The 15741-nt window shown below is 43.6% G+C and overlaps 1 protein-coding gene across 1 annotated transcript in view; it reads left to right on the forward strand.

The window, feature by feature from the left end:
* Nucleotides 1-10888, forward strand: part of ELAPOR2 (endosome-lysosome associated apoptosis and autophagy regulator family member 2) — a 100500-nt gene extending 89612 nt beyond the window's left edge. Inside the window, exons 18-22 of the mRNA XM_044423500.1 lie at nucleotides 1716-1817; nucleotides 3542-3668; nucleotides 5609-5787; nucleotides 5983-6148; nucleotides 6989-10888. Of these exons, the coding sequence (XP_044279435.1) occupies nucleotides 1716-1817; nucleotides 3542-3668; nucleotides 5609-5787; nucleotides 5983-6148; nucleotides 6989-7048 (634 nt within the window). The 3' untranslated portion in view covers nucleotides 7049-10888. The remainder of the gene's footprint in view (nucleotides 1-1715; nucleotides 1818-3541; nucleotides 3669-5608; nucleotides 5788-5982; nucleotides 6149-6988) is intronic.
* Nucleotides 10889-15741: the final 4853 nt, after the last annotated feature.

Genomic DNA, 15741 nt, shown 5'->3' on the forward strand with positions numbered 1-15741 from the left:
AACTAGGACATTGTGCTTCCAGCATTCTTCCCGTCCCCATCCACCCCAATAGAGAAATCTCTGCATTCCCTTGATGTGCACTGATGTTTAGCTTTCTACCGGTCGCGTACGGAAAGCTTCAGGAAAACTAAGCGCCTGTTTGTCAAATACTCCGAACCTGATAAGGGCGCACTTCCCTCTGCACGAAGACTATCAAAATGGATAGTACAGACTATTGAAGTGGCTTACCAGCTGGCCAAGACAGATCTCCCCATTCCGCCCAAGGGTCACTCCACCAGAGCCATGACAGCCTTCTCAGCCTTTTCATCGGGTGATCCACTGTTGGACATTTGTAAAGCAGCCGCATGGACAACTCCCTGTACCTTCACCAGGCACTACAGGCTGGATGTCCGGGCCAGGAAAGATTGTTCCTTTGGATGGGCCGTCCTATCATCCATTCTTCACTAACAACACCGACCCACCTCCAGTGAGTGAAGCTTACTAATCACCCATTATGTGTGATGCACAGAGACCATGAAGAAGAAAGTCAGGTTACTTTCCTGTAACTGTCGTTCTTCGAGTGGTCATCTGTGCGGTCACACAACTCACCCTCCAGCCCCACTCGGTGTCGAGGGATGGGATGGCAGTCTCTTTTTATCGACTTCTCTGATGAGCGGCGCGCTCCGCTAGGGGGCAATCTGCCAGTCTCCAGGGACTGAGGAAAATGGCGGGTGCTCCACCTTATATAGCACCAGCGGGGAGGGGTGTGGAGTTCCCGCCAAAATCCGTTGCAGCTTAGGCATTCTGGCTTAGAAGCTGCAGGTGCAGTACCCATTATGTGAGACTGCACAGATGACCACTCAAAGAATGACAGATACAGGTAAGTAACCTGACTCTTCCTGGCCTGCTCCACTTTTCTGCTGCCAGAGAACCCTCTCGCCTTTGCTCATCCTCTCTGCACTCCCAGCTTTAGACTTTCCCCTCTTCTTTCCCAGACCCTTCTCTCAGTCTTGCCACCACCTGGAACCTTTCAAGGGGCGTAGGCCCTGAAGGCAGAGGAGGAGAAGGCAGTAATGCCTTGTGGGGAATGGAGTGGGTGTGACCCTGGGGGAGAGGTGGGGATTTTAACATGTTCTTTTCAGGGCTGGGCCCCCTTTCTTTTATTTTAGGGGCTGGAGAGGGTAGCAGTGGAGCAGATGGGTGGAAGAGTCCTGTGTAGATCTATGCAAGCAAACATATAATGAGATTCCAACTTTAGAAAGGAAGGATAGGTAGGATAGATAGGTAAGGTGTATATGGGGGGGGGGGGGAGAGAGAGAGAGAGAGAGAAGGGGCAGAGGAAGGATGGATGATAGATGGATTGTCTTTTGTGAAATGGATGTTTTGTTGTGCTTCTATCAGGTAAACTTTGTGGCTTAGCTTTGAAATTCAGGTCCAACCTTTGTTTGTGCTCAGCTTTTTGGGCATTCTATTCCTCAGTTTTCTTTGATGTACCAACTTTATTTTTATTTGTTTATTTATATCCTTTGGATATAAATTTATATCCTTTATGTACATTTATACCCTTTGGGTCACTCACAACAATAGATGTAAAAACAGTCTACGTGATTTTTTTTCCTTGGGACAAGGAAAAGGTGTATACTGTATGTTACAAGGCAAGTGCCCAAGTGTCTCATGTTATAACAATAAATCAGAAATATTAATTTGAATGAATACCTGTTCTCATTTCTATGTAGGTCTTCAGGAACCACAGCTACTTGTGAAAACGGGCGTGCTTCTGTTGTGACAATGAGATGTAACCCTGCAAAACCTGGCCAAGGAGAAATGTCAGTTCCCAGGTACTGGTTAGGATGACTGACAGTAACTGGGAATGCATGACATCTACTTGCACTGAGCAGTGTTGCTACACTGCTCAAGAGTGGTTTGGCTTTCTGTGAAATTCTTCCAATATGCCTGAAGAACCTCCACATTCCCTTTCAGGGGGGGTCCTCAAACTATTTCAAAATGGGGTCAGTTGTAAGGTGCCGGCGATGGGCGTGGGCCACCAAGGCGGTGCGGGTGGAGGGTACGGGCCGGGCCGGGCTGGAGCAGGGGTGCGTGCGGGCACGGTGAGGCAGGGGCGGGCACACGCAGACATCCTTTTCTCCCAGTGAGTCCAAAATGATCTCCACACGAGTGAGCCACCGCCATGTGGCGAGTCCAAAACCTCTATGGTGGGCCAGATAAATGGGCATGGTGGGCCAGATTTGGCCCGCGGGTCGTAGTTTGAGGACCTATGCCTTTCAGTGACATTTGCAGGTGACATCTAGAGGCACCCAGTGAATGTGCAGCACCTGCTTATCCCTTCCCAAAAAGACTCCCTGCTGATACATGGAAATATCTTTGGCTTCATTTGAAGTAACTTGGATGTTTTTACATGAGAAGGAGCTCCTGCACTGCTTCTTGCAGGATTTCTCTAATTAAAAAGAGACTCCTTCACTTTAGCTCATTTAGGGTCATACTGTGATAGGATATGCTATACAACAAGGTCACCAAGACAGCAGACACCTCCTACAGAAAGTTACAAGTTGCTCCAATATCTCTGATCACCACTGGCTGACATGGCTTCCCTTGTTACAAGGGAGCAGGGAATATTAGGCCCCTAGAAAACATAAAGGGAAAAAACCTGAAAACAGGTTGCGATTACTGTGGGGAGGACAACAAGCCTGTACTAGTTGTCCCCAAGTGCCACTTGGGCACTTTTGGGATAACAGGCACTGGCAGGTGTCCAGACAAGCTCTGCAAGAATGAGAAAACAGTTTTGCTGCTTTTGTTCAGATGTTTGCTGTCCAATTGCTGGTACCCATGATGGGGTCAGCCATCTGATTCAAACAACTTTGCTGTGCTTGAAGCAAACACAACAATGCATTGTGGGGACAACTAGAACAATCCATGAGATATCAGGTGCCTTGGTTGCTTCAAACAACCCACCCTGTGCTGATTGGTCTGGGTTTGCATGACATTGCAACTCATCAGGGTTTCGTTTTTATGTATTCTTATCAGGCAACAACTCATGGGTTGTGTTCTTATGCAAATCCAGACATTTTTCTTTTTGATGAAGGCAATTCATGTGAGGGAACTTAGCTGCATATTCTGTAATTGTGCAACGTAGTATCAAGAACTATAGAAACATAGAAAACAGAGCGAGTCAGAAGGGGTCTCCTGGGCAATCTAGTCTGACCTCCGGCACCAGCCGGCTCCCATTATGAGTCAGCCTAATGTCTAATCGTTTATGACAGATTTTGGCCTCCAAGTGGCAACATTTCTTCTGTGATAGAATTGACTTGCATGTGGTCAGGCTTGTAGCTAGCAGTGATTTGACCATAGAGTTTTGTTGTTATTTTTCATTCCCAGGACATAGTTAGATATTACAGTGACTGTGTGTGCGCACACATTTCTCTGTGCATGGGCATCATTTTCAGGATAACATCCTATATCTGGAAATTATTATTTGGGAATGAGGTCAAGTAACCTTTCTGGTTTTGAATATATAAGACCAACCCACCCAGCATCTCTCTTCTAGTTCTTGCCCTGCAGGTACCTGTGATGGCTGTACATTCTACTTCTTGTGGGAAAGTGCAGAAGCCTGTCCCATGTGTACAGAACAAGACTATCATGAAATTGAGGGTGCTTGTAAAAAAGGACACCAGGTAAGGAACTGATGGAAAAAATATGGAGATTCAAACGATAATTCTAAAGCTTGCAAAAGAAATAGAAAGAGAAAAGGGCTGGGTTCACATGCCATGACAAGCAAACCTGTGTGCTTTCCATAGTGCACTTTTCTTGGCCTGCATGTGCTTGACAGATGACCAAGTGGATGCTACATAGAAACAGAGCGGGTCAGAAAGGGTCTCCCGGGCCATCTAGTCTGACCCCTGGCTTTAGCCGGCTCCGCTCACGACATGCCTACCATATGCATGTCTAGCCTAGCCTTGAACTAGCATGGTTTCTATGCTCCTTGCTTAGTCCTCCCACTGTTGGTACATATTTCATCATCTACCGTGCCTGAAATTATATCTCATGCTGGATGGTTGGAGCAGTTTCTGCAGCTGCATCTCTTTCCAGGTAACTTTGCGATAGCTGCTAGCCAGGACCATGGAAATCGTGATGCCAAGATTGGATGGCCAGAGAGAGTATGGTGAAGCATGGAAACTATAGAAATATAGAAACAGAGTGAGTCAGAAGGGGCCTCCTGAGCCATCTAGTCTGACTCCTGGCTCTGTCCGGATCCACTCATGACATGCCTACCATGTGCATGTCCAGCCGATCTAAATGTTTAAAACAATAGAACCAGCTATTGTTTCTTATTACGAATTTTAAAAAGCAAATGTACCATGCTGAAGTACCATGACAGGGTCCAGATGACACAACAGACCATCCTACTCAAGAAACTGCCATGGCTGGCTGTATCATGTGATCCTGCCAAGAGGATTGGGATGTAACAAGAATCCTGTTGGATCAGACAAAAGGTCTATCTAGTTTAGCATCCTGTTTCCCCTGATGACCAAGCAGCTGCTTATGAGATACCCACAAGCAGCACATGAGCACAATCATACACTCCTGTTTTCAGAACCTTTCCTGTAAACACTTAATAGGGCAAATAAGTTATATAATTTTAGAGTTTGGTACTTCTCTTTTCCCTCCCTGTATCAGTTGAGACATAAAACACTGTATAAAACAATAACATACTCAGCTTTTGCTTTAAGCATGATAGATATTTGCATCAAACTTGTAGTGTAGTCCAGGTAGTGGGATGTAGTCCACCTGTTGACCATAAGCTCGTTTGACATAGATTGTGAACCCTTTGGAGACAGAGATGTATATTGATATCTGCTGTCAGTTGCCATGAATTCAGAGGCTAGGGTGGGAGGGACTCTAACCCTGTGTTGAACGTAGATGGTCCAAGGTTCAATCCTTGGCAGCTCCAGGTAGGCCTAAGAAAGAAACCTGCCTGAAACCCTCGGGAGCCACTGCCAGTCAGTGTTGACAATACTAGGGGAGATGGACCAATGATCTGACTCAGCTTCTAAGTTTCTCCGACAGAAATACAACTTACTGTATTCTCTCAGAGAGTCCGGAATAGGGTTGAACTTGGTCTTTCAGCTCAGCAAGGTGCTTCAAAATTCTTAAGCAACGAGGGCATATTCATAATTGTTCTAAGGCAGATTCTTACCCATTGTACCAGTTGTATCTTATGAATTCTGCAATCCAGAATATGGATTCTTGCTTTGCAAATGTAGGAAGTCTTGTTAAAAACAGAAAAGCAGACTGTTCCAGGTGATCCATAGTCTGTCTCTTCAATGAAGGTAGGCCAAGTACCCAATCAGTGGCAACTGATTGAAAAGTTTAAAAGGAGCAATGCCAGAGTGGTGAGCAGCCTCAGAATTTGGATTCACCGAGGCCTTTCACTATTTTAAGACTGTAATGCATAGGACATGTAAGCAGTTGTTGGAAGTGGCTGACTTAATGCAATCATCTATGTCTCAATGCAGAAATAAGTCCCACTGAATTCACTGGAATGTACTCCCAGTTAAGTATTTAGAATTGTAGTCTTAAGTTTTGGTTCTCTCTCTTCCTCTCTGTTTTGTAGGAAACATTGTATGTATGGAATGAACCAAAGCTATGTATAAAAGGGGTTTCCTTGCCCGAAAAAAAGATAATCATTTGTGAAACGATGGACTTTTGGCTGAAAGTTGGTGCTGGTGTTGGTGCTTTCACAGGTGTCCTGCTGATTGCCTTAACCTGCTATTTCTGGAAGAAGAATCAGAAGTAAGAATGATGGGCCTCCTAAGATGATGTACTGGGAACTTTTTGCAGAGTGTGTAATCCTTTCCTGCCCTCTGGCCTCCTTGAATGCTTTCACATAGTCACAGGGAAACTGATACTGTCTAACCTGCCTGTGTGTTAGAATATACGGTGTGTTTGTGAAGATGAAAATGCCACTGTCTACTTTTATTTCTTCAGGTTGGAGTATAAATATTCCAAGCTGGTGATGACAGCAAATTCAAAAGAATGTGAGCTCCCAGCTGCTGACAGTTGTGCTATCATGGAAGGGGAAGATAATGAAGAGGAAATAGTATATTCTAATAAACAGTCGTTACTAGGAAAACTCAAATCATTGGCAACAAAGGTAATTATTGTTCGGAGCATAATAGCATAGGATGTTACAGAATAGCATAACCTGCCATTTAATGGACCCACTGAGTGGTCTGGGACCGTTTGAGTAGGGATGTAGAGCACTTTGTATTAGCTCGTAAATCACTCAAAAATCCCTGTTCACCACCTTTGTCATGAATGGGAGTGCCTGTCCTTCAAAAATGATTGCAAATTCCCAAGCTCATATTCATGTTCATAAAATGTGCACTGAAATAAATATGCAGATGAACCAATGCACCCTTTCGAAAATGCATGGTTTAAAGTGTGTGTTTTTAAAAACTGGCATTTCCACATGTTAGTCAGTGAGTGGAAGTGTGTACTTTTAAAACGACCAATTTTATTCACACCTTAGCCAGTGTGGGGAAAATAATCCCCCAATGAGAATGACAGAAAGCTGAATGGAACATTGAACTGAATTTGGAGAATTTAGAGAATTTAGAGAATTGGCCAGCTAAATCATCCCTGATTTTTCTTACATCTGAGGCTGCAGCATTGCTGAAGCTAAGGAGGCAAGGCCTGAATCAGTTCCTTGTAAGGGAGATAGCCAGGAACTCTGTGTATGAACAGGATATCAATTATGTCTTCCACTCTGTATCTGTCTGCATCAGCTAACTTTACACTGTGGATTTAGCCATTTTACTGAGAATGACCTCTTTGGTGGACATAGTTTAAAATATGATGATTTCATGTCTGGGGCTCCTTTTGCTTTTTCTGCTGAGTTGGACCCTGGACATCTGCCCTAAAGTCCTGCCCTGTCGCACCATTTTTGGTTTGTTGGTTTGTTCTCTCTTAATTCTTGTTTTTTGCGAAATAGGAAAAAGAAGACCGTTTTGAATCTGTTCAGCTGAAATCCTCAAGATCTCAAAATATATGAAGACTTAAGACTGCCTTTGCACCAGCAAGCCTGATTTCTGTTTATAGGGGACCACATTTTCAACATGTCCAGGCACCCATCCAAGGGCTGGTCTCCAGTGAGAAATGTTGTGCAATCTAAGTTGACAAAGATGGCAGCAGAGAAAAACAAGAGAGGAAGTTGCCTTATGTGCGACTGAGTAATTTGCCAAAATAAAAAAAAGGGAAAAGGGGGAAATCAGCGAGGTTATATGTTGGGGATGGAAGTTTACTCAGGGAGAGACAAAACATGATCAGAAACAGTCCAAGACTTCTTGGTGCCTGAGACAGAAAATCCAAATGGCTCCTCCCAGAGAAGTACAAATACAGCAAGAAACTAAATCATTGCCCTTTTCATGCTCACTGCCCAACGTCTCTTCCATAAGGTGGGTTGCCTCACCTGTCCCGAGAGAAAGAGAGGTCGTACCTGAAATGAGGTTTACACTCAACTGTGCAATGGCATGGTTGATTTTTCATTATTCTTTAGTTCCTTCTTTCCTGTCACAGACATGAAACAGACTGGCTTTGGAAAGGGTGGACATGTCTTCAGAGCTGTTACACAAATTTGCAGATGTTCTGAGGTTACAGGATTGAGTTTCTCTTGATATCAAACCAGTCCTCAATGTCTGAAATAGGAGAACTGTGAAGGGTTTCTTTTTAATACTTGTAAAACTGTTGTGTTTTGCCTTACGTTAGGGATCCAGTTTTGCACCTGCGGAACCAGCTCCTTTAGATGCTAAGAATGTTGTATGGAAGGGCTGAACATGTCATTGGATGGCTAACAGTGTGTGTGTGTTGTGAGAGACTGGTCTCACTGCCTCCAGTAAGGCTTGCTTCTCAGTAAGCATGTTTAGGATGGCAGCCTAACTCTCCGTAGTCCAGCTCAAAGGATCAAAGCTGCATGATTTAGAATTAGGCTTGGCTGATGACGCTTAGCCAGTGCCACTCAAATGGAATAGAGTGCAGTCACATTTCTATGACAAGTTCATTTGTAGGAAGCAGATATTCCCAAGCTTCTGGGAATTTTAATGACACCATAACAAATGCCAGCCTGCAAGGCTTTGCAACAGTGAGGTAGTTTGCTGAAAGCATGTGGGCTTGCTATGAGGAGCTGAATGCAGAACATGCCCCTCATGTTCAGAGGTTAAAAAAAGTAAGGGTAGTGGGATCCCAAAGAGGCAGGCCACTTCTCCTAGTATATCTGATGAATACAGGTGTCATTCCTGGGTCTTGAAGGGACAGATCGATGCCACTTTAACATATTTGGGCCTTGAACAGACCATGGTGTGTTTTGTGTCCCCGCATACTTTTCAGAACTACCCTTTTCTGTGCAATTTTTGGCTGGGATATTTTTAGATAAAGGAGCGGACCTGTGGGTACAGTCCAGGGTCATAAGATGAAATATTTAGAGTGACCAAGTCAATCAGCACCAAAATAGGGAGGCATTACATTCAGGTCCAGTTCTAATCAGCAAAATGGAACTTTCATACCCATGCTTCTGTCGTGAATCTGAAATTTGAAATGAAGCAAGGAAAGGGCATGTATGCTCATGGACAACTCCAGAATCATTCAGCTGCTAATGAACAGCCATAGCTGGGCTGCATGTGTTGGAGTGGGGAAGCACTGGCAGTCCAAATAAGGCACATGGGCCTTCAGTGGCTCACTTCCAATTTGAAAAATCAGCCATAATCAGCAACATTATCTTTAGATTTCCAGAACTTCCAAAACAGGATGGACACTATTGGTGAGAATTGCGTACTCATCAGAATAGAGATAAATGTTACTGATGAAAAATTATTTTATAAATGTATATCTAAATTATGAAAGATTTGTTTTTTAATCCTGCTCAAATAGGTGAATACAGATCTTTGTATAAAGCATGGAAAATGAGGTGGGACCTTGTGATGGCTTTTAGTACAAAATATTCAATGGTCGTGATAATTTGACAGTAATCACTTGACTGTCGGCCCCCCTTTTAAATGAAACCAAATCTGAAATGTTCTGCATTTTGAATACTTTCCCTTCAATCTTCTACAATACAGGATAAGTCTTGCCTAGTTTTACTTGCTTTTAACCTGAGCAGGGCAATCAGTTTCCTTTATACAGTTTCAAAAGCAGGGCTTTCTGCTTTACTGAGTGTTCCTCTGGGTGACTGAGAGAGCACATGCCATCCTTTTCTTCTGGAAATACATGCATCAAGGAACATTTTAGAAACATAGAAACAGAGCAAGTCAGAAGGGGTCTCCCGAGCCATCTAGTCTGACCCCCGCCTCCAGCCAGCTCCGCTCACGACATGCCCACCATGTGCATGTCCAAAATTTTGATGTGTAAAAGCACATTCTGCTACATTTGAATGCTTAACAAAGAGACCCTGTGCATATCTACTCAGAAGTAGGTTGCATGAATTCCAACAGGACAGTAACTGTGCATAGAATTGAAACCATAACTCTTCTTTCTTTTTGTATATTTTGTAATGTTGTTCATTAGCTTTGTCTAATGCACATGGCTATTGGTACTCTTGGCATTGTTTCTCTTCACCAGATATGAATTGCATTATGGATCAGTTTGCTTGCTTATTGTTCCAGTTCACATGGTACACAGTATGAACCGGCCTGTCCATGGATGTAGTGGCTGTGATCTTTCTGGAACTCCATGATTGTATCAGCTATAAACATTGTTACTGACATCATGAGCTCACTGCAGGGTGACTACAATTGTGTCTATCAGCCTGAGGGCCAAATTCCGATGTGGGGAAGGTTGCAGCTTGGGCAGGGGTGCATTCCAGTAATGGGTAGAGCCAGAGGCAGAATGGATGGGTTTTCCAAAGAAGCCCATGGGCTTAGGGCTGCCCAGTATGGCTCTAGGTCAGCCTTCCTAACCTGTGTTCAACGAAATGTTGCCTACAACTCCCATCAGTTCTGATCATGGTGGTTGGAGATAGGGATCCATTGAAAATTTGAAGAGGAAGATAAAATCTGATGAATTTTCACAATTACCCTGGCCCAGGATTCTAGTTTATTACCCCTATGTTGGTACTGATTTGCCATTGTGTGAATCAAGTCCACTTGCACATTTCCATCTTTAAAACAGGCCACAGTTAGCATATTTTTAATGCTACAGAAATTAGCTCAAACTGTACAGCTCTATCACAATTTGCACAAATCGCACCAGAACTACATCATTCCAGCTTCCAACTTGTGCAAATAGTGCCAATCATGCTATTTGTGCAAATTGTGTAAATTTGTAGAAATGCTCAGATTGTGTGATTGCTGCAAATTCCCTTAGCATTTTCAAAAAATGTCCGAACAGTAACCAGTTTTAGAGATGGAAGAGCTCCCAACTCAGCCTGTTTCCAATCACTAGATTAGAATTGGGCAGGAAGTCCATTGAGTTCAAACAAGCTGGGCATTCCAGCATCAGCACATTCTTAGTTGGGAATGATGGGAGTCATAGGCCAGATGTTCTGCAGGAACCTAGGTGATGTCAGCCGCTCTGAATGCATTTGGTGGAATAGACTTCAACTGGATGAAAACATGCATCCTTCTTAAACCGGGTCAGATATTTGGTCCATCTAGTCCAACATTTTCTGTTATTCTAAGTGTAGTTGACCAAAGTTTCAGTCCCTTTATCTGGGATATGGAAACTGAACATGGAACCTTGTATACAAATTTTGTGTTTAACCAGTTGGCTATGGATCCTCCCTTACCATGTAAATTTCTGTGAATCTTTATTTCAACAATGTTTGCCTTATTTGTAGTCCTAAAATGAAATTACAAATGTTTTTCCCTTCTGGACTTCATAGAATTGACAGTCTTCGGTGATAAAGAACAATGGGCTTCTTGGCTCTTTATGCACATTTCTCTTTTGTTTTTGTTTTCCCTAAACCATAGGTACCTATGAAGATATTTGGGAAAGAGTTGACAATTTGCAACATACTGTGTAGGCTGCCACTTTGCCATTCATTTCCAAAGCAACCTTGCAGTTGGGATTTACTTTTGCAACTTCCTTTTACTGCTGGCTGTCATCTCTTGTGACCCAAAGCCTTAGGTTTCAATGAATAATCTGTTAATACTTGTGCATTTAAAAAAAGTTATTAGTACTTAATTTTGATTCCAGCTGTTTTCTCATACTATAAGACCCTTGTGCTATGCAGGTGGAATAGAACATAGGACGAAATTAAGAACCATGCTGGATCTGACCAAGCGCCCATCTGATTCAACATTCTGTTTACATGGTGGCCATCCAGTTGACTGATGGACACCCAACTAGGACTCTCCCACTCATAATACCCAGCTACTGCATTCACAGGCATGCTGTGCTTGGTATTGGAGGCAGAAGCACATAACCATTTGGACTAGGAGTCTCTGATAGCCTTATCTTCTATACATTTGTCTAATCTTTGAGAGCCATCTAAATTGGTGACCTTCATTGCATCTTGTAGTAGCAGATTCCATAGTTTAAGTACTCACTGTATGAAGAAGTACTTTCTTTTGTCTGTCCTGAATCTTTTAGCATTCTACTTCATGAGCTGATGCCACATTCTAATAATAAGAGGGGGAAGACAAACATCTCCCTAACTAGAATCACAATGCCATGCATAATTCTGTCACGTTCCCTTTTACTAACCCTTTGTCCTAAGCGAGACAATCCCAGATGTTTTATCCTCTCCAATGCCATGCATAATTCTGTCACGTTCCCCTTTACTACCCTTTGTCCTAAGAGAGACAATCCCAGATGTTGTATCCTTTCCTTAAAAGGAAGCTGCTTCATCATTTGAACATTTTGGTTGTGCTCCTGTTTCAACTCAGTGATACCCTTTTTGAGGTACAGTGATCAGAACAACATGCAGTATTTCATGGTATGGTTGGACCATATATTTGTAAAAGAGCAGTATGCGGTTGACCCTTTCCTAAGAGTGCCTAACAAGGAATTTGCCTTTTTCAGAGCAACTATGCACTGGATCAACGTTTTCACTGAGATGCCCTCACAACCTCAAGATGTCTCTTCTTGGATCAGACCCCATCAGTGTTCATTAGAAGCTGAGACAGATTTCTCAGCCCCAGTATGCATCATATTGCACTTGCTTCCACTGAACTGCATTTGTCACTTTGATGCCCCTTCTTCCAGGCTTGAAAGACCCTTTTGGTGTTCTTCAAAATCCCTTTTTGTCTTTTCAGCCCAAATTTGGTGTAGTCAGCAAACCTGGCCATCTTGCAGCTTACTCTTGATTCCAGATCATTCATGAACAGGTTGGAAAAAATTAGTCCTGGTACAGGTCCCTATGGGACCCCCTGTTTACATCCTCCATTGGGAGAACTTTCCATTTGTTCTTACTGCCTGCTTCCTGTTCTTTAACTCCATAAATGGAGCTGTCCTGTTGCTCACTTATGCAGCTCACTGACACACTGCCAGAAAGAAGACAAAATTGCATAAAATGTGTGTATGCTAGTTTATATCCATAGCTGCAGATTTAGTAATTTAAACAGAAATATAGCACGTTTCACCATGGTGGAGGAATTTATAGTTAGTAGCTTGCATGCCTGCTCAGTAGTGGTCAAACACTAACTTTTGGTGGGCCCAGCTCTCTCTATTTTGAAACTGGACTTTGAACTGGGCAGCCCTTTAAATAGATGACTCCTGCAAAATAAAGTAGGAAAAAAGGAGAAGGCAAGCATTCCAGTTTCTGTGGCTGGGGAAGGGAAGCTTATTTTTCTGGTAGCTGGAATTGTCCCCTTCCTTTTTCCCTGTTTGTGGTACCATCTTGTTCTTATCTTTATTTATTTATTTATTTTATTCTAGAAAGAAGGACACATGGTCCCCCTACCTTTATCCACTTGTATGCACAAAAGAGCTGCTTCCTTTGTTGAAAGGGATTGTGAAGCCTTTGTGAGCAAGCTAGTTCCATGTGTTTAAATCAGGCTAGATCACAGCACAGAGAACCAAACTGAATGTGCCTTTGATAGTTCAGCTGATTTAAGCTTCCTCCCTCCCCTTGCTTTTGTTGTCTCCCTGTTAAAGTCCACAGACTTTGTCCCATAGATAAAAAGGTGGCCTGTGTGTATAGAATTTTGGGGAGAAAAGACAACAGCTGGGAGGAAGCTTAAGCCCTTCTCCATGGGGCCCTGTGGCCGTGACCTGAGTGGGGCTACATGCTCTTTCAGGACAACAGGTATTACCATCACACAGAGGTGAACTACCTGCATTTAAGGAACATTTAGTTTGGGTCACAGCTGATGCATTCCATAGCAACACATATCCTCTATCTGGTTTGTTTCTAAGACCAAACCTACATTATCTTTTAAAGCTCTACATTGTTTGGGACTAGGATCTCAAAGGAAGCATGTGTTCCCACACAATCTTCCCATCTGCTCAGGGCTTGGATCTACTGCTGAAACTCATGTGGCTGGCTGGTGTTACATACCAGCCATGTAATGCTAAGCCTTCTCAGCTGTGACACTGGAGTATGGGACCCTCTATCCAGGGGCTTGCCTGCCCTTCTCTTTGTTGACATTTAGGCATCTTGGGAAGACAAGTTTGTTCTGTTAAAAAGAAGTTCTTAAATTCTCATATTGAATTCTCTCTCTCTCTCTCGTGTGTGTGTGTTGCTGATGTGGCTGTAATTTTACTTTGAGCTAAATATTATACCTGTCAGCACTTTGTGTATCAACTTGAGCATCTCAGTTTGTGGTCCAAAAAGTCAAGATGAACCTATTTGAACACCTTTTCTTTGTTTCCCTGAACAATAAGTCTTGATTATTTTCAATTTTCTCCCCTATAAAACCTTTTTGCTTCTTTAATAGCGTCCCAGGACAAGCCTGTCAGGATCATTTCATCCTTTTGTTGGGGGTCGGGGGGGGGGGGATGCCAGTCTACCACCTTCCATTTCCTTGTCCAGTTTGATGCTTATTGTGACAGCCACCCAATATTCATTAGAAGATCAGTTATTCTATGCCTATCACCCTTTGAGCAAGTCTCTTATTTAACGTCAGGTGCAGTAGGCAATATGTGGCACTCCAGATCTTGCTGGACTGGATCTCCCGTCATATTTAGTCGGCATATCCAGTTGAAAGAAATGGGGATAGTTGCAGTCCTACAGCCAATGGGATAGAACACATATTCCCCAACGCCTGAGAAAGTCAATTCTGCAAGCTGATTTTCATCTCTGTGTTGTATTTCCTTGTGATCCTTCTTTACCTTTAGGGGCAGGCAGTCTCCTCTTTCAAAAATTAAAGGCACTGTACTGCCGCGTTTCTGAACCTGGGTGGGGATCACATCTCTGTCATGACAGATTCACCGAAGGGTAGGCAATGTGCAGAGCACCCTGAATGGCACCCCTCCCCCCGAGGCCACGCTACAAACTGAGCAAGGCTGAAATGTTGAGCTGATGCCTGGTTGTTTACTTGCTTGCTCAGCCGCTGAGAGCTGAGCAAAGGGCTCCTGAACCACCTTTTCGTGTGAACAGAGACTGGGCCTTGGCAGAGCTCTATTGCCCTAAAGCTTGTTTGGTTGCTTTGCTGCAAATGTGAGTATGAATTAGGAAGCCCAGTGAGGGTTCAGCCTCGTCTTGTGAAGGCTTAATTATGGCAGGGACAAGAAAAGGTGTGCATCCACTGCCTCAACAGCCTTGCCTTTCCCATGTTGATAAGGAGGAGTCTGGAGGGGCCTCTCCTTGTTTGTGCTTGAGTGGGAACGGAAGCCAAGGGCAGTCCGGAGCACTGCTAAAGCAGGGCCCCTCACCGCACACAGGCAATGCTGGGAGTGACAAGGTTGGCGGCTTTGGGCCTTCCTTCTCAAGGACTGCTGGCTGGACTTCAGAAGAATTTAAATGGGAATGTGAAACAGAACAGCAGCGGGCTGGAGTGGATGGGCCATGCCAAGGCCCTGAGATGGAAGAAGCGGAAGTGCTTATCTCGACAGGCCCCTCAGATGGGGAGGCAGCCCATGGGAATATTCAAGATATGCAGCAGATGGGAGGGGACCCTGAATTTCTAAGATGAAGTCCAAGCAGCCCCAGCACTTGACCCCATGATGCACTGTCAGCAGAGGAGAGTGGCCCGATTAGAGGATCAGCATGCAGAGAGGAAGGAGGCTCGCTTTCAGAAGGCCTCTCCCAAAGGAATGGGGCCAAGGCATGCTCTTATGGAGAGTTTCTGGAGGTGAATTCTAGATTGATTCAGCAAACTGCTCTGTTCATGCTCAGAGAGTCATTCTGGGGGATGTGTGCTTTTGGGTTAATAAAGAATGCTTTGCAAGGAAAATAGACTGTGGCTTTTGAATGCTCAAAGGAGGAAACTTGGCTCCCAACAGGCATAATCTCTCATTATATAACTATGTTAGGTTGGCTCCCAGTAGATTCATTCAAGACAGTTAAAAATGCAGTTGAACACACATATAGTATGTATATGTCTGTGTGTGCATTTCTAAATTAGTCGACTGGAATTTTGCAATAATTAATAAACAGTATCTAACATTTTTGGAATGTCTGGTTGGAGTCCATTCTTCCCTCCCATAGCAACTTTTAGAACTTTTTATTGTATTCATCATCATAGCAATGCAAGTCTTTTTTCCCCATTGCACTAAAGACTTTTTCATGGCAATAGCCCAAGTATTGCTAAGAGGGTCCTTGCAGCTGTTAACATACAATTCACCATTACCACTAAATTTTAGTGCTCCGAA

This window comes from Varanus komodoensis, unplaced genomic scaffold (assembly GCF_004798865.1).
Source record: "Varanus komodoensis strain SLA01 unplaced genomic scaffold, ASM479886v1 scaffold13_3, whole genome shotgun sequence".
Classification (NCBI taxonomy): Eukaryota; Metazoa; Chordata; class Lepidosauria; order Squamata; family Varanidae; genus Varanus; species Varanus komodoensis.